We start from the raw sequence: 19,352 nt of genomic DNA on the forward strand, positions 1-19,352 counted from the left end.
TAACACTTGGCTGCCATCTTGATGAAAAGGGTACATGAGTAGGGGTTAGACTCTAGAGGGCGCTAGTCCTGTATGTATGCATGTGTGAATGTGACATCCCCTTTTCTTTAAAGATTAATCTCAAATCTTTTAAATCAAATGTTCATTAGTCCAGTTTTTCCTTAAAAAGTTCAGTCCTCCGGAGAAACATTGTTCTGTTTATAAGAGTCCAGGTTGATTAAACTTACAAATTAAACTGTTCTTTATTGTATGACTGTGTGTCTGATTGTGTGTTTATTTGTTGTGTTTAGTAACATGATGGTATGTTGTTACAAATCAAGTCTGTTTGGCTTGTTCACTCTCCTGCCTGATCGCGTCACTGTCGGTGTTCCTGAGGGGCGGTTAGAAAGCGGTCTGCTCTGGGGTTGTGAAGGAGCATTGCGAACAGGAGTTGGTTTGGTAGAACTCAGGGGAGCTGGTCGCAGATGAATCCTGTTTCGTCTGAGCTGACTTCCACTTTCCGTTTCCACATTGTAGGATCGAGGAGTAGTTGATTTGCTCATAACTCTACCTTGGCTCCAGGTTTTGTTAATCGGATTTTGGATTTAGATGGGTTGGTCGTTGAGGAGTTCTTGGATAGGGGTACTGGTAGAGCGTCTGTTGTAGTATTGCGTTTGCGAAGACTGGTCTGCCTGCAGTATATCTCGCACATCGTCACGATCTGGTGGGGGGTGATGTAGCTCAGCAGGGGATGCAAGGTTTGACTTGAGTGGAGTTGCACGGAGAGTTAGGAGGGCTAAGTTGGGATCGTCCCCTGACTCTCGATATTTGGTGAGGATTCTCTTCACTGTTTGGATATGTCTTTCAATGAATCCATGACCTCTGGGGTAGTAGGGTGAAGAAGTTTGGATCTGAAATCCGTACTGCTGTGCTAGGGCTCGGAATTGGGAAGAGGTGAACTGCGTGCCATTGCCACATAAGATAACCTCTGGGATGCCTTGTTCGGCAAAGAGCACACGTGAAACTCCTGTGATGTTGCTTGCAGTGAGGTTGTCAAGTTTGCGGATAAACGGAAATTTGGAGTAATAATCTGCGATGATCAGGTACCAGACCTTGTCATGGTGAAAGAGGTCTGCTCCCAAGGTGTGCCATGGACGGGGTGGGATTTCCATACTGATCATTGGTTCACGCTGTTGAGAACGCTGGTATTTCTGGCATGCATGGCAATTTGTCACCATATTGTCAATGTCTTTGTATATACCTGGCCAGTAGACACAAGATTTTGCACGCAGCTTGCACTTGTCGATGCCCTGGTGACCGCTGTGGATCTGTTGTAGTATGTTCTGTCGCAGAGAATTTTGAATCACAATTCTACTGCCAACCAGGACTGTGCCGTCTTCTATGGCTACGTCATCTCGGACTGACCAGTATGGTCTGATGGAGCATTGTATTTTCTTGATGCTGTCAGGCCAGCTGTCTGTGACTTGTTGTTTCAGCAGCTGGAGGGTCATGTCTGTGGCTGTCTCTTGCCTTATCAGCTCCAACTTTGTTGGTGTCACGCTCACGACATGGTGTATATGGACTTTCATCTCTGGTATCTCATGCTTTTTCAATGGGGAGAGTCGTGAGAGTGCATCCGCAACGACCATCTCTTTACCAGGCTTGTAGCGTATTTCTATATCGTAAGCCTGTAGACGCAGAAGTATGCGCTGTAGTCGTGGTGGGGCCTGCATTAAGTTTTTCTTGTGGATATGCTGGAGTGGGCGGTGGTCACTTTCCACGAGAAATCTTCTACAGTACAGGTAAGTATGAAACTTCTCACATCCGGATAGGACTGCTAGTAATTCTCGCTCTATGTTTGCATATCGTGTCTCTGCTGGTGTGAGAGCTTTTGATGCAAATGCTATCGGACGATCTTTTTGCACTAGGGTTGCTCCTAGACCTCTGGTTGATGCGTCAACTTGCAGTTCACAGGCTGCTTCTGGTCGTAGTAAGCGAGTGTGGTGTCTGATGCTATCAGAGCTTTGATGGAGTTGAACACTTTTGTGTGTGATGGAGACCAGATGTACTCAATATCTTCACGAAGGAGTGTCTGCAGTGATGCGGAGTGTTCAGCTAATTGAGGAATGAATGGGCCCATGTAGTTGACCAGCCCTAGGAAGGTTCGCAGTTGTTTTCTGTCACCTGGGGGCTGCATCATTTCAACCGCCTTTACTTTATCTGGGTTGGGCCTCACTCCATCGGGTGAGTATATCAGTCCGAAGAAACTACATTCAGTCGTTTTGATGATGCATTTTTCGGCATTCAACTTGATCCCTGCACGTCTGGTGCTTTCCATAGCTTCATGAAGGTGTATGTCATGGTCTCTTGCGCTTTTGCCGAATACTTGTCAGCGATGCCCACAGTGCCTTCACAGCCACGATAGGTTTCGTCTATCTTTTGTTGAAAGACATCCTGACTCATCCTGAGACCAAAGGGCATTCTCAAGAATCGGTATCGGCCAAAAGGGGTGTTGAATGTGGTGAGGTACGTAGATTGTTCATCTAATTCGACATTCCAATAGCCGTTTCTGGCATCAAGCTTGCTAAACATTTTAGCACCGGATAGCTTAGGTGTGATTTCTTCGAGAGTAGGCACAGGGTAGTGATCTCTTTTGATGGCTCGGTTGAGGTCCTTGGGATCTAGACATAGACGCAGTGAGTTAACCCAGTCTGTTGGCTTGGAAACTTTCATGATTATCGCTTTGGATTCCATCTCATCTAACTCTCCCTTGAGTTTATCTCTGATCTCCAAGGGAACCCTACGTGGTGGGTGTATAACCGGTCTGGCTTCCGGATCGAGAGTGATGTGGTATTTAAAGTTCTCAAAGCAGCCAACAGTGCCATCGAAACAATCGGGATACATTTCAAGGAGGTCAGATTTACTCCCGATATTCGGCCTCTCGAGAAGTGGTGTATTTCTGTGGATGTACTTTGGAGAACGATGTGGTGTTGGTGATTCAGTTGTCGTCACTGATGGGTCAGCGAAGTGGACGAGTTGACCGCTGCATGTATCTTTCAGTTGTGCTTTGTGTCGTTGTACATGCAGGGAATTTTCACTGTGCCCAGTTGCTTGATTTTGGATCCGCCATATGCAGTGAGTGCCATCTTGCTTGTTTCCAGGGTGCTGGGCTCTGGATTTCCGTTACTGTCCAATTTCTCTGGAAAAATATACCTAAAGCCATAAGACCTACAGCCATTAGACCTACGTAAGACCTACAGCCATTACACCTACGTAAGACCTACAGCCATTAGACCTACGTAAGACCTACAGCCACAAGACCTTGAGCTGTAAGACCTACAGCCATAAGACCTACAGTTGTAAGACATACAGCCATAAGACATACAGCCATAAGACCTAGCCACAAGACCAACATCCTTTGGTGTTTTCAAAATCGGAAAGATCAGGAAATACCTGGATCAAGCCTCAACAGAGCGATTAGTACATGCACTTGTCTCATCAAGGTTAGATTGCAACAATCTTCTCTATGGCCTTCCAAAAAATTCCAAAAAATTGTATCGCGCCCAAGTATATCTGTGACTATTACTTTCCATATCCGTCCGTTCCCGAACGCAATCTTTGTTCTGCCTCACAACTTCTCTTTGAACATGGACCTCGCACAAAAACTAACTATGGTGACCAAACTTTCACACTTGCGGCGCCACGATTGTGGAAAAGTCTACCCCAGGACATTCGTGGAGCCGCAACGGTTTCATGTTTCAAGAGAAAGTTGAAAACCTATTTTTTTTTAAACTGAACTGATCTCCACTTTATGAACATTATTTTTTCAGCATGTCTGTTTTTTAATAATGCCTATATTACTTATTTTCTGGGCCAGTTTTATAGGATTTGAGTCGGAATTTCTGACTACAATTTCACTATTTAAATTTTGTGGTTTGCTATAATTTATTTGACCATTTGTCATGTAAACTTTTTAGTGTGTGTTTTGCGGTCGCAGAGGAGATCTTACCCTTTTTGTCAATTTTGTCTCCTTTTTATCAGTATAGTGGGGTGAATTTACTCTGGGTCCGCCTGACGCTTATTTCTTTATTTTTTTATTCTGTATAATATGACTGCTTTTAATGCTATTTTACTAAATTTTTGCTACTTTTTTAGCTGTTGCGTATTTAAGAAAAAAACATATTGCTATTTTTGCTCATGCTTTTTAATTCTGCATTTTAATGTTTTTCTTGACTGTACAGCGCTTTGAAACAGTGTTAAAGCGCTTTATAAATGCATTTAAGTTAAGTTAAGTTAAGTTAAGCCCTTGAGCTGTAAGACCTACAGCCATAAGACCTACAGTTGTAAGACATACGGCTGTATATGTCTTACAACTGTATAACCTACAGCCATAAGACCTACAACCATAAGACCTACAGCCATAGGACCTACAACCATAAGACCTACAGCCATAGGACCTACAACCATAAGACCTACAGCCATAAGACCTACAGCCATAAGAGCTACAGCCATAAGACCTACAGCCATAAGAGCTACAGCCATAAGACCTACAGCCATAAGACCTACAGCCATAAGACCTTAAAGGCCTACAGTTGTAAGACCTAGAACCATACTTAGATCTACAGCCATAAGACATACAGCCATAAGACCTACAGCCATAAGACATACAGCCAGAAGACATACAGCGAGAATACCTACAGCCAGAAGACATACAACCATAAGACCTACAGCCATAAGACCTACAGTTGTAAGACCTACAGCCATAAGACCTACAGTTGTAAGACCTACAGCCATAAGACCTTAAGACATAGGCCTACAGTTGTAAGACCTAGAACCATAATTAGACCTACAGCCATTAGACCTACAGCCATTAGACCTACAGCCATTAGACCTACAGCCATTATACCTACAGCCATAAGACCTACAGCCATAAGACATACAGCCAGAAGACCTACAGCCATAAGACCTACAGCCATAAGACATACAGCCAGAAGACCTACAGCCATAAGACCTACAGCCATAAGACCTACAGCCATTAGACCTACAGCCATAAGACCTACAGCTGGAAGACCTACACCCTGTTTTTCAGGGTTTGGTGTGAGGGCTTGACCATTCTATATGAATGTTCACTTAATTGCAAAAATTTCCATGCATCAGTGTATCACGACTGATGTATCTTGGACTAATAATAGTCCTGCAGCCCAGAGCACTTTGGTTAAAGGAACGAGGTACCAATATTTGAGTGCATGAACATTTAGTTGATAACCTGACATAATAGACAGATATGGATGTCTGCCGGGGACCCCCCGCTGCGTGTGGCGCATGGACCCCCAGCAAAGAGGCAAAATAATGGGCTGAATCAAACATTGTAGGTTCCACTTGAAACAAAGTGGAAATGGTCATTAACATGATACTAAATAAAAAATATCAACCGCCAGACAAATTTTCTGCCGCATAAGGCCTGCCAGACACCCCCTCCCCCATATATTTAGTGTACAAACCTATGGGTTGAAATTACCCAGTTTTCAAATCAGCTCAAATTTACATAAAACTTTGTCTAACTGTTCCAGTATGGCTAAAGTGCACACACCAAAAATTAAATCCATACTCCATATCCTTTCCAAGATACTTAAAATATGCTAAAACCTCCCCTTTTTGGAGCTCCGCCCCCGGCCGACCGCGTGCGTCATGGTGGTATTTTTTTCAAACTTTAAGAGCTCATATTTAAATAATGATACCAGCTATAGGGCTGAAAAGGTGTATGCTATTTAAGTTGTGGCCCTAGATTCATAATTTGGCTGCATTGGGTCTGCCAGACACCCCGCCCCCCTGGGGTTAACATTGGAGGAACCACCTAAAACCAAGTTGAAATTACTTAATGTGCCTACAAAACACTATTCTTTAAGGCCCGTCAGACAGCCCAAGAACTAGGCCTTGTTGGGATTAAACCACTAGTTGAAAACCTCCTCACCACACATTGATTCCCTTATTAAGGTGGTTCTCCACCAATGTTTTACCCATGTCATGGGGGTGTGGGTGTCTGGCGGGCCCAATACAGCAAAACATTGTCTGACGGTTGATACTGGTATTGGTAATGTCAACTTGGTTTCAGGAGGTTCCTCCATTGTTTAATCCCGGGGGTGGGGGTGTTCGGCGGGCCCAATGCAGCAAAACATTTGTCTGGTGGATACTGGTATTATGAATAGTGTTTGGTCATATAATAGTCAACATGGTTTCAGGTGGTTCCCACAATGTTTAGCCCAGGGGGTGGGGATGTCTGTTGGGCAAAATGCAGCAAAACTTTTGTCTGGCAGTTTATACTGGTACAGTCGACTCCCGTTAATACGAGGTTCGCCACACTGGCCCAATTTCCTTGTATTATCCGAACCTCGTTGTATCCGTTCGCGGTAATAATCATTGAACCATGCACAAAGTGCGTGCATAATATAAATGGCCGAACAGATGCATGATGGCGGAGCTGCAATGGACATACTGTGTGCATAGTGTAGTGTGTGATGTACTGCACAAACAAGCACAAAATTAGGCTAAAAAACTGTTTTAATTAAGTTAGTTTAGTTTTAAATTCAATTTTAAAATCAATTTACATTTTACAAGATTGAAAAAATGTGTGAGATTTTAACTTGCATTCTTGTTTTGGGAGATTTCCCTTGCAAAACTTTAGTCGCCGGCAGTTTATTGCCAATAATGCAACAAATAATAGTCTTGGTTTTCATCAGTAACCACCTGTATAATGCTGGATGGTTCGTTGCTACTGCGAGATAACAGTGAAAATCTTGCTACTGCAATCATATTGCACACGCTGTGAAAAACTTTGGCCGTAGCAGTCAATAAAATAAAAGCTGGATTTGCTTTGGTAACCACTAGTGTAATAATAGATGGTTCATTGCTAACGCGAGATACCAGGGAAAATCTTGCTGTTAACACAAAACAGAAACTTGATTTTCATTGGTAAACACCTGTGTCATGTTAGATGGTTCATTGCCAATGAGGGATACCAGGTATCCTTTTGCATTCAATAATATTGATCACGCAACTAGTTTTGCTTGTAAGTTGCGGGTGTTTTTTTTCTTCTGAAAATGCATATTGCGCTTATAAACTCAGTGGATCAGTATCTTTTCTAAAGATTTCTCCATTGTTTTAACCATGCAAACCTCCCATCCCACCATTGTCTGGAATTAACAATCTTGCTTGCTGACTCGTGACTCTCGGTTTCAGATTAGTGTTGCTAGCGGTAGCGTCCACTTATACCTCTATTGTATGTCTTAAAAGCCACAAATAACGACTTGACAGGCTATACAGGTATTTCCTTTGTTGGTTTTTGAATTGTTCTCGTTATAAAAGGGTTTTTAACAATGTTTTGCTCGTAAAGGGTCGCCCAAACTACCTCGTTATAACCGTGTTCTCGCTACTACCGTGCTCGTATAATCAATATTTTAATGCATTGAAACACGCATGGGCCCAATGCAGCCAAATTATGAACCTAGGGCCACAACTTAAATAGCATACCCTTTTTTAGCCCTATACAGCTGTTGTTATTAAAATATGGGCTCTTAAAGTCACCTGGAAGTGGTATTTTGTCAAAATAAAGCTTTTGTCACTAAAAAATGTGTTTTGATGAGTAGAATATGAATAAACAGTTTACTAAGATTCTAAAAATTTAGTTACCCTTTTATTAACAAATTTAAAAGTAGACCCGACCCGAGAGGGCGCTGTTCGTGACGTCAATCGAGGCGCGATATTTGAAGCACGACGGCTCGAAGTGTTTACTGCACAGCGCTGGAAAAGACGTCGGACCGGACCACTTTGTAAACTTACCCCATTTTTAGTTGTGTAGTAGCAATACACCAGCAGCAATTGTTTGTCAACTTCCAATACCAAGGGGAGCTCATATTGATTGGTCACAATAAACCATGCTATATTAGTTTTACCATACTAAATACATAATTCAGTTGTTCATAGCAAGGGAAAATTCTGACTGTGAAATAAAATGAACCATGATAAGTTTGTGAATGCTATGGATGTCGCTAGAGCGATGTTCGTGCGTGTGTACAACAGTACCACGATCGTAAAGCCCATGACAAGTAGAATAGCACCCGGGGAGCTATTACTTGTCATGTGCATTGACCACTTGCATGAATACTCACTTGCACGCTAGGTTATTATCAAAATTAACACCAGGCACGTGATGACGCATGGACCAATGAGAACTCTCTCTATCTCGGTCATGAATATGTATGAGGTATAGTAATGTGTATTAACTTCCAGTACGTGCAATCCACCAATCAGAAGCTCGAACTGGAGGGTGGTATAAAAACCTTTAACTTACTCACAGTTTTAATATTGCACAATGCAATTGTGGGTGTCGAAAAGGGACAGTACAAATTAAATTCTAAACTATGCGCGCGCGCATGCTGTTGGTCACGAAATACCATTCTTAAATTTTAAACTTTGCACATTGCACTGGGATTGGAAGATAAATTTGTTATAACACGCGTGCCAATGGGATACGAAAAAATACAGCGCAACTGCATCTCATATTATTATTTCCAACTCGACCTTCAGCCTCGTTGGATATGGGACGCAGAAGTGCTATATTTTTCTGTATTCCACTCGCGCTTTTGTGATAACTTATTTTAAGAATGAAAATGGCTAACCTGAACAACTTGTTGGTGTTTCAATAGTCTAAAGTGTGTCCTATCAGGTATAATCACTGTATCCTCCAGGGCTGAACCAGCTCCCATCTCATAAACCAAATGACCTGCAAGCATTTATTCATTCCAAGGATGACAAAGCTTCAAAACAGAACTAATATGCATAAAATTACGAACCTGTGAGAATTTGAGCTCAGTTGGTCGTCGAAGTTGCGAGATACATGTAATAATGAAAGAAAAAACACCTTGTCACACGAAGTTGTGTGCTTTCAGATGCTTGATTTCGAGATCCAAATGCTAATTTTGAGGTCTCAAAATCAAATTCGTGGAACATTTCTTCTTCTTGAAAACTACACCACTTCAGAGGGAGCCATTTCTCACAATGTTTTATGCTATCAACCTCTCCCATTAATTACTTGTTACCAACTAAGGTTTTGTGCTAATAATTATTTTCAGTAATTACCAATCATGTCCACTGCCTTTTTAAACATAAATACTACATTTCTTAGCTACTCTAGCTTGAAATTGTTTGCATAAAGATGTACCGTATCTGGGATTTCTAATGTTGCTTTAATGACAAGTTTGTAAAACTTTCCTATGACCAAATTTATTTGTTTAATTTGAGACTTCAACATGCATGGAAGAGGTAGAGCTTCTAGTACATGTACCCCAATTGTAAAATGAGAGTTAAAGATGCTTAAAGGAACAATACAGAATTGGTAAGAAAACAAAATCGTGAAGATCACAGATTTACATCAAACTTACACGGTCTAATGATGATGAAAGTAGAAACAATCCCTTGAACCGTTTCAGCCTGAAATGTCATAATTGATGAGAAATAAATAATTTAACGTTTTATTCATTTTTTCGTTTGCATCAATGTCATGCAAAATATGTAATCGGTTTTCCCCTATTTTCTTGTGACCCTATTTTCCCCTATTTTCTTGATCTCAAACTTCTACAGGTTTGTCAGTTTATGTATATGGTGGATTACATAAAGTACTTACACTGCCAGCAACTGTTTTGTTAGCAAAACCAATTCTGTAATATTCCTTTATCACAAACACACAAAAACAAAGTAAACTTTGATTTGTGTACACTTGACACCAATGTAACTCTCATTGTGAATCTATCTATCACACATAAAACTTGATCAGATCTAAATAAAGACTGTGGTCTTTGAATAAGCATATTCTGCACTTTGTCTACAAGTTACGACTTACCAAAGGCAATAGTGTCAAAAGCTTGTGGGATCTGCTTGAGTTTCTTGCACAGGTTGGGGAAGAGTCGAGAGGTATGCCCAAGAAGAATGTTTTCATACCCTGATAATCTGTGCACAAAGGAAACTACTACTCATCAAGCACCAAAATGAAAAGGCAAAAAAAAAAAATAATAATAATAGCACTGGTGGGCAGTGATTTTTTTTTCAATACGGACGTCACGTGCATTAGACTTTGCATGAAGGGCAATTTGATAATCATGTTTGTCCTATGTTTGGATAGAGAAAGACTATGCTCAGTACACTTATCTGAGCTACCCCACCTACTCTAGTGACTTCATGGCCATGGCCCAGCACCTTTGTGTGTCAGCCCTTTAGCTTCACATCTCATACAGTTCATTCCCCTAGGTTACTAGGTTTAGCTTCATTCCCCTAGGTTACTAGGTTTAGCTTCATTCCCCTAGGTTACTAGGTTTAGCTTCATTCCCCTAGGTTACTAGGTTTAGCTTCATTCCCCTAGGTTACTAGGTTTAGCTTAATTCCCCTAGGTTACTAGGTTTAGCTTCATTCCCCTAGGTTACTAGGTTTAGCTTCATTCCCCTAGGTTACTAGGTTTAGCTTCATTCCCCTAGGTTACTAGGTTTAGCTTCATTCCTCTAGGTTACTAGGTTTAGCTTCATTCCCTTAGGTTACTAGGTTTAGCTTCATTCCCCTAGGTTACTAGGTTTAGCTTTATTCCCCTAGGTTACTAGGTTTAGCTTCATTCCCCTAGGTTAATAGGTTTAGCTTCATTCCCCTAGGTTACTAGGTTTAGCTTCATTCCCTTAGGTTACTAGGTTTAGCTTCATTCCCCTAGGTTACTAGGTTTAGCTTCATTCCCCTATGTTACTAGGTTTAGCTTCATTCCCCTAGGTTACTAGGTTTAGCTTCATTCCCCTAGGTTACTAGGTTTAGCTTCATTCCCCTAGGTTACTAGGTTTAGCTTCATTCCCTTAGGTTACTAGGTTTAGCTTTATTCCCCTAGGTTACTAGGTTTAGCTTCATTCCCCTAAGTTACTATGTTTAGCTTCATTCCCCTAGGTTACTAGGTTTAGCTTCATTCCCCTAGGTTACTAGGTTTAGCTTCATTCCCCTAGGTTACTAGGTTTAGCTTCATTCCACTAGGTTACTAAGTTTAGCTTTATTCCCCTAGGTTACTAGGTTTAGCTTCATTCCCCTAGGTTACTAGGTTTAGCTTCATTCCCCTAGGTTACTAGGTTTAGCTTCATTCCCCTAGGTTACTAGGTTTAGCTTCATTCCCCTAGGTTACTAGGTTTAGCTTCATTCCCTTAGTTTACTAGGTTTAGCTTCATTCCCCTAGGTTACTAGGTTTAGCTTCATTCCCCTAGGTTACTAGGTTTAGCTTCAATCCCCTAGGTTACTAGGTTTAGCTTCATTCCCCTAGGTTACTAGGTTTAGCTTCATTCCCCTAGGTTACTAGGTTTAGCTTCATTCCCCTAGGTTACTAGGTTTAGCTTCATTCCCCTAGGTTACTAGGTTTAGCTTCATTCCCCTAGGTTACTAGGTTTAGCTTCATTCCCCATAGGTTACTAGGTTTAGCTTCATTCCCCTAGGTTACTAGGTTTAGCTTCATTCCCCTAGGTTACTAGGTTTAGCTTCATTCCCCTAGGTTACTAGGTTTAGCTTCATTCCCCTAGGTTACTAGGTTTAGCTTTATTCCCCTAGGTTACTAGGTTTAGCTTCAATCCCCTAGGTTACTAGGTTTAGCTTCATTCCCCTAGGTTACTAGGTTTAGCTTTATTCCTCTAGGTTACTAGGTTTTATCAATAGCTTCTTGCATGACCAGCAGAGGACAGAAGTAAACACTGTTCAGATTCTCTCCTTTAAGTTGATGGATTTACCACAAAGTTTCTTGTCTGTTTGATTTTTGGTTCAGTGAGAAGGAGTGAATATTTGCTGGCAGGGATTTTTAACTTACTTGCAAGTGCCTTTATCGAGGATGACATTGCCTGCCTGTACATGGCAATGTTGTGGCAGTCCTCCCTCCTGCAGATAAAGCAGTGCCTAAGGAAACAATATTTATTAAGCAATCTGTCAAAATCACTATAAAGTTTCAAAAGTAAGCTAGACTTCCAGTTTTAGTGACATCACAAAAACAAGGTGTTTGTGTTGCTGATCCTTGAATTGAATCTTTTAAATGACCTCATGGTTCATCACATGATTCCAGATTCAACAGTGTGTTTGCTTCATCTTCCACTTTGAATTAAAAGACCAGGTAAAACTTGAGCCAGATCTGTGTTACTTTTCAAATTTCCGCTATGTGTAGAAATCCAAACTGAGGATCAGAATTATGTTTACAACACAATGACATCAATGTTCAGGCGACGTCTTCATATTGAGGTTCAATTGTTTAATGAGTTTGAAGGTTCAGTTATAAAGACACTGGACACCTTTAGTAATTGCCACAGACCAGTCTTCTCACATGGTGTATCTCAAGATATGCATAAAATCTGTGAAAATTTGAGCTAAATTGGTCGTCGAAGTTGCGAGAAAATAATGGAAGAAAAAATACCATCAGTTTACAAGAAAAGGTTTTTTAACAAAAATAAATATGGTAGAATATAAATGTGGCAAAATAAATACCGCTACTGGCTGGTCCAGGTTTTGAGGATGGTTCATTTCCAGACTTTTTAGTGTGTTTTATAATTGTATTGCTGTTTTTGAATTTCTTAGATTTGTTTATTAATTACTTAGTTTAGTGTTTTTTGGTCTTTGTTTTTTAAATTGTTTCTCTGTGAAGCACCTTGAGAGTTATTTAGGCAGACTTTGGCGCTATATAAGTTTTCGTTTTTGTTATAATTATTATTATTATTATTATTAAAAAACCAATATTTCCAATAACAGATAGAGATTTCCAACAAAGGAATTATAATATACTCAGGTATTCTCATTCATTTCTTTTATTCACATTACCTTCTGCCCACAAAAAAAAAAGATTTGATCATATATTGAAATAAAGCAAAATTACTTTGCACACTATCTTGCAAACTTTGACATTTACGCATTACAAACAATAGAGTAAACTCACCTCCAGAATTTGTCTGGCAAACATTTGAATCTCTTTGATAGCTAGACCTCGACCCTTCACACCATACTTGCAATCCCAATCTCTCTCAGGTCTTTCCTATATTTATCAAACATAGAGAATAATTTGCATAATTTTATACTGGAAATGCATGATCTCTCTATGTTTGCTGAAAAGGGATTACAACTTGTGAAAAATACTTTTCTTACAAATGTTCCCACTTGTCAAGTTCCTGATTACTGCTCTGCAAAGCTGTGTTCTGCACTTACTGGTTGCTGAATTTACCAAGTTCTGGTACTTGCAAAAATGTTCAAATTTTTTTTTTTAACTATGCACTCAGTTTGCACTGTATATCTGATGCCATATTGACTCACTTGTGTTGTACACTTTCTATGCAGACTTGCCTTTTCAAATACATTTGTCTGCCTCTAATAAATTCTCTGCACTTTGCTATTACTCTGGACTCTTTGGTCTTAACCCGATGTGTTTTGCAACTGTCAATTTTCAGCCCATGTGCCATGTTCTGAACTCACTCTGTGTTCTACGTAGAACAAAGAGTGAGTTACAACGAACCTTTTGTATATGCCTATAGTTTATTAAGTTGCTATACTTTGCCTCACCATGCAGTTTTCTGCACTGGATGAAGATATATAAATCATTTTTAAGTAGAGAGTAAGGTAGCCTTTATCTTACATTATAGATGTAATCTTTCAAAGATCCTTTTGGATTGTAGTTCTGTATCAGCACAACAAGCTCCTGTTCTTCCAGTAGATCGACATCTACAACCGGCCATACATAGGGATGCTGAAACATAACCATCAGATTCAATAACATAACTTGAAATGGCTTAATGGCCTAGAAACAGGCTCTCAATCACAAACACACATTCTTAAAAGGGGTATCCATTTCAATCAATCCATTCCAAATAAAGTCACATTTGTATGAAATCAAACTCATCGTTGATTTAAAGACACTAGACGCTATTGGTAAATGTCAAAAACCAGTCTTCTCACTTGGTGTATCTCAACATATGCATAAAATAACAAACCTGTGAAAATTTGAGCTCAATTGGCCCTCCAAGTTGAGAGATAATAGTGAAAGAAATGTCACCCTTGTCACAAATAGTTGGCTTGTGCTTTCAGATGCTTGATTTGTTTGTATGAAAGGTTGAACACTAACCTTACCTTAATACACTTTAGCAACTCCCGTAACACTTTATGCGTATTGCTGTTAAACGGTATAGAGCAGTTTGTTGCTCGGTTACATACACTAAGAAGCATGTTTTTACTTTGTGATCTGTAACGCACAAGAAACCAATGTCTGTCCACACGACTCCCTAACAAAACATAACAAAACAACAAAATAAGTACTGTGCTTCTCATAGTGTACTTCTCTTTTTAATATGTTGTTATTGGCTTGAAAGGGTCTGGCTACTTTTTAATATGTTGTTATTGGCTTGAAAGGGTCTGGCTACTTTTTAATATGTTGTTATTGGCTTGAAAGGGTCTGGCTACTTTTTAATATGTTGTTATTGGCTTGAAAGGGTCTGGCTACTTTTTAATATGTTGTTATTGGCTTGAAAGGGTCTGGCTACTTTTTAATATGTTGTTATTGGCTTGAAAGGGTCTGGCTACTTTTTAATATGTTGTTATTGGCTTGAAAGGGTCTGGCTACTTTTTAATATGTTGTTATCGGCTTGAAAGGGTCTGGCTACTTTTTAATATGTTGTTATTGGCTTGAAAGGGTCTGGCTACTTTTTAATATGTTGTTATTGGCTTGAAAGGGTCTGGCTACTTTTTAATATGTTGTTATTGGCTTGAAAGGGTCTGGCTACTTTTTAATATGTTGTTATTGGCTTGAAAGGGTCTGGCTACTTTTTAATATGTTGTTATTGGCTTGAAAGGGTCTGGCTACTTTTTAATATGTTGTTATTGGCTTGAAAGGGTCTGGCTACTTTTTAATATGTTGTTATTGGCTTGAAAGGGTCTGGCTACTTTTTAATATGTTGTTATTGGCTTGAAAGGGTCTGGCTACTTTTTAATATGTTGTTATTGGCTTGAAAGGGTCTGGCTACTTTTTAATATGTTGTTATTGGCTTCAAAGGGTCTGGCTACTTTTTAATATGTTGTTATTGGCTTGAAAGGGTCTGGCTACTTTTTAATATGTTGTTATTGGCTTCAAAGGGTCTGGCTACTTTTTAATATGTTGTTATTGGCTTGAAAGGGTCTGGCTACTTTTTAATATGTTGTTATTGGCTTGAAAGGGTCTGGCTACTTTTTAATATGTTGTTATTGGCTTGAAAGGGTCTGGCTACTTTTTAATATGTTGTTATTGGCTTGAAAGGGTCTGGCTACTTTTTAATATGTTGTTATTGGCTTGAAAGGGTCTGGCTACTTTTTGTAACACAAAACAATGTCCGCAGATTTACATTAAACTTACAAAGTTTGAAGATAGTGATAGTAGAAAGCTTCCCTGAAAATATTACTATTTTAGGTGCTGTAGTTTTTTAGTATTAAATACCCAAACTGGTAATACGTTTTAAATGCTAAAACTGAGACAAAAGTTGTTTTTTGACATCTAAAAATAACAGTACCGAAGTAAGTACAATTTTAAGGGAAGTTTAGTGCATATCTGTGGACATTGTGTCCTACAAAGGGTACCTAAACTCTTTAAATAAATGGTTACAAGTTCTTAAACCTGAATCAACTGCTGCATAATGTGAAGTTGCATGTTGCAAAGCGGAATACAACCCTCGACCAAGTCAAAGAGTTCCCTCAGTGGAGTGTTCTACTTTCCTGAGGTAACAGAGGAAATATAGATGGCTCCAGGAATCACACACAGAAATCATGTTCACAATATGTTGTCAGCTGTTCAGGTTTTTATAACACCTTAAATGTTAAAGACACTGGTCACTGGATTCTTCTCACTTGGGGTATCTCAACATAAAATGCATAAAATAACAAACCTGCAAGATATTAATGAAAGTAAAAACACCCTTGTCACATAAAGTTGTGAGCTTTTAGATGCTTGATTTCAAGACCTCCAAATTTAATTCACATTGTCTGTTAATAACATTGTAAATAATATACACCACAAAACAATTGCTGGTTGTGTTTATACACACTGCTGCTCAGTAACAAGTAGCTACGCTACATGTACATGTACATCGCGTCTTCATGTATAGTTTGCTTAATTATTGCTGGGATGGAAATCTCAATTTGCTTACATGATTTGAGGGCACATCTTTTTTGATGATAGTTTTTTTACTTTTGCCCTTCCCTGGATGTCCTGTGCTTGTTTTAATGTTTTGTCCGAAGAATAAAAAAAAAAAAAAATAAAACAAAAAATAAATAATCAAACTGATCCACATATTATTATGAGACAAACTGTCCACCAACAAGACATAATATGTTTGTATATTTCAAACCATCTGTATAAGACTGTCACAATCCACCTATACATTAGTACATTACACTCATCACCCTCACCAGAAGTCAAGACTACATTTTGACTCAAATTCCATCAAACCTATTACTAAAACTAGTTGGAAATAGTGGCCTCATCCTTTTCTCCATAACTAAGCATGGTTTGTAGTAGACCGATCCATTAAGATCCGTCCCATTGCGTAATGCGTACTGACCAATCACAACCCATTGTGCAACCAAATTTCAGACATAATAAAGTCTGACATTTGAGTGCGTATGCTTGATGTGCGCGACCGAGTTGTGCAGAAAGGGGTTGGAGAGCCTCAAGTGTTCTTGCTCACACATGCACCGTGACCGGAGCCTAATGGATTAGTCTTTTGTACATGTGCAATAATAATCTTGGCACTTACCCAAGTCTGGTAGTTGTTCAATAAAGGTATACTTTCCAGCATGGGCCCGGAGATAAAACTGACAGTTCAACAATGCTGTTTCTGTTATAACAAAACAAACTTTTCAGTACATATTTAAAGCAAGCAATCTCTGCAATACCATTATATTATTGGAAAACAAATTTCCAGTGAAAAACAATAATTCCTGTATCCATACATGTTTTTAATGTACCGTACAAGAGATGTTACAATTGCCATGTAACTTATAAACACAATGTTTTAAAAATGCTTCAAAAAAGGCATACCATTTTCACTTTACCAAGGGAACAAATTTTAAAAGCCATGGTATAAAAACTGAGATCATTTATATTCAACAGCCATTTCTGAATTTTTCAATATCACCTCACAAAAATGAAAGTGATCTGTGGCTGATTGTAAGATCAGAATAATATTCCTAGGTCAACAATTCCAATTGTTATACCTTGGTAACAAATTGAGGTTTCATTGGTCAAGTACCAATCACGTGACGTGCAACCAAAATGCATGTACCACGGCTGCACAGCGCGGCGGGTAACATGAGTGATGTTTACCTGTGTACATCACCCTGATTGTTCCCACTGTTGGTCGCTTTCCAGTGCTTAGTACGAAACGACCGCGGGTTCGAGGGAACAGTGAAGAATGGTTTCTTATTTGAACAATCGTCTGCTCGTCATAATTAATGTTTGAAGACGACAACAGAACTTTGAGACGAGGAATATCATGTTAACATGGTATAACAAAACAATTGTTGCACGCTGTGATTTGGGGTCCATGGGTTCTGTGCACCTTTGGGGGAAAATGGCACCCTCGGCTTTGCCTGGTGCTATTTTCCCCCTTGGGTGTACAAAACGCCATGGACCCTGTCATAGCGTGCAACGTGGACCACTGCAAGTCATGATACTATATTTCAGCCATTATTTTGTTCCTTCTGACATTTGATTGGAAGATGTTAATGGTACAGTCAAGTCGCAAGTCATCTTTGCTCAAGTCAAGTCAAGTCACAAGTTATTTTTGCTCAAGTCAAGTCAAGTCAAAAGTCATTTTTGCTCAAGTCAAATCAAGTCACAATTCAGTGAGTCACATAATAACCTGAATTAAGCTCACCCCCATGATGTTGTGACAAACTTAAGTAAAGGAAAAAAAACTGTTAAGAGACCTGCCAATAAATTCAATCCGTAAATCATCAGAGAGATGAGAGCTCATTCCCTCTGACCTTTTTATTCACATGAAAACTAAACTTAGCCAAAGTGGAAAAATACACACTTGAAATGAGCACATCTACGAAATTGAAAATCTTAGAAAATCTTACAAACAGCGACCCTTTTTTTGAGGGAGCATTCATAATATCTGAACCCAAACGTAACAACTTTTAGTGTAGAAGACGACATTCTTTCAGCTGCTGGCTGAAAGAAAGAGTACCGCTGAAACGAACACATGCAACGTACGGCTGAGCTGAATCCCAGACGTCCGGCGTGTGTGTACACACGAATAGACGGCGTAAATTCCCAACTCCATGGCACAATGCATGCTGGGAGCATGGTGATGTAGGGAGAACTTAAATGATGAAGTGTACAATGTTTTTACAGTAAAATATTTCAGAACAAAAATGCTTTAAAAAGGACAATTATTGGCCTAACCAGATATTATATGTGCTACATATTAGCCTATTTAGGTCAATAGTATTTATTTTTCATTAGAATTTGAGATACTTTATGTAAATATTGTGCAAATTCTTAATACAATACGCAAGCTTGTACAGCCTCTTTTCCAGCCGTCTGTATAGCTACTATTGCACAAGCCTAACGATACACGCCTACATAGCTGTCCTAAACGGATTGTATGGAAGAATACATTTTGTTCTATGCGCAAACTAGTGCATGTACACAGATATACTGTATGCATGTGCGTGTAACATACGTCCATATAGGCGCACGCATTATTTTCAACAACAATTACGACTGATAATTATTAATTTATTGTCATAAAATCAAATTTATTCAATATTCAAGTCACTTCTTAACTTTCAAGTCATTTTTTGCGCAAGTCAAGTCAAGTCACAAGTCATTTTTGCTCAAGTCAAGTCAAGTCACAAGTCATTTTTGTCCAAGTCAAGTCAAGTTGCAAGTCAACAAAACTGGTGACTCGAGTCTGACTCGAGTCCAAGTCACCGACTCGAGTCAACAAGAGTGCAATCTTCCCAGGAAGAGCTAGTGTTGCCAAAACCGGCTCCTCACTGACTAAATCAGGTGTACTGGCCACATGCTACAAAAGTGACATATCGTCGCAACAGTGCAAAAACACTGCGTCGCCAAATTTTGATGAAATCAAGTTTTGTTGTGTTGATTCATTGTTAAGTGCTTCTGTTGCAAATTTGTATTGTACTTCAAGCTTGCATACCTTTTTTGCAAAAACGTTGCCACTCAGATTGCCTGAGAAAATGTTCTATCTCATTCTTGATAGAGTTTTTCATTATTCTCATGTAATTGTGTGATGTCGTGTCAATGACTCAATCTTTTTAAAAGTGTCTCATGCAAAAACATTCTG

At 39.4% G+C, this 19,352-nt stretch overlaps 1 protein-coding gene across 2 annotated transcripts in view; it reads right to left on the reverse strand.

Annotated features, from left to right (window-relative positions):
* The window catches only part of LOC117303658 (slowpoke-binding protein-like), a 41,549-nt gene that overhangs the window by 9,896 nt on the left and 12,301 nt on the right, over positions 1-19,352 (reverse strand). For both annotated transcript variants that reach the window (XM_033787914.1, XM_033787904.1), the window contains exons 4-10: positions 16,791-16,871; positions 14,140-14,291; positions 13,649-13,759; positions 12,959-13,054; positions 11,849-11,934; positions 9,875-9,981; positions 8,655-8,758 (exon numbers count right to left, since the gene is read on the reverse strand). In XM_033787914.1, the coding sequence (XP_033643805.1) occupies positions 8,655-8,758; positions 9,875-9,981; positions 11,849-11,934; positions 12,959-13,054; positions 13,649-13,759; positions 14,140-14,291; positions 16,791-16,871 (737 nt within the window). The remainder of the gene's footprint in view (positions 1-8,654; positions 8,759-9,874; positions 9,982-11,848; positions 11,935-12,958; positions 13,055-13,648; positions 13,760-14,139; positions 14,292-16,790; positions 16,872-19,352) is intronic.

The sequence above is a fragment of the Asterias rubens genome, chromosome 2 (genome assembly GCF_902459465.1).
Source record: "Asterias rubens chromosome 2, eAstRub1.3, whole genome shotgun sequence".
Classification (NCBI taxonomy): Eukaryota; Metazoa; Echinodermata; class Asteroidea; order Forcipulatida; family Asteriidae; genus Asterias; species Asterias rubens.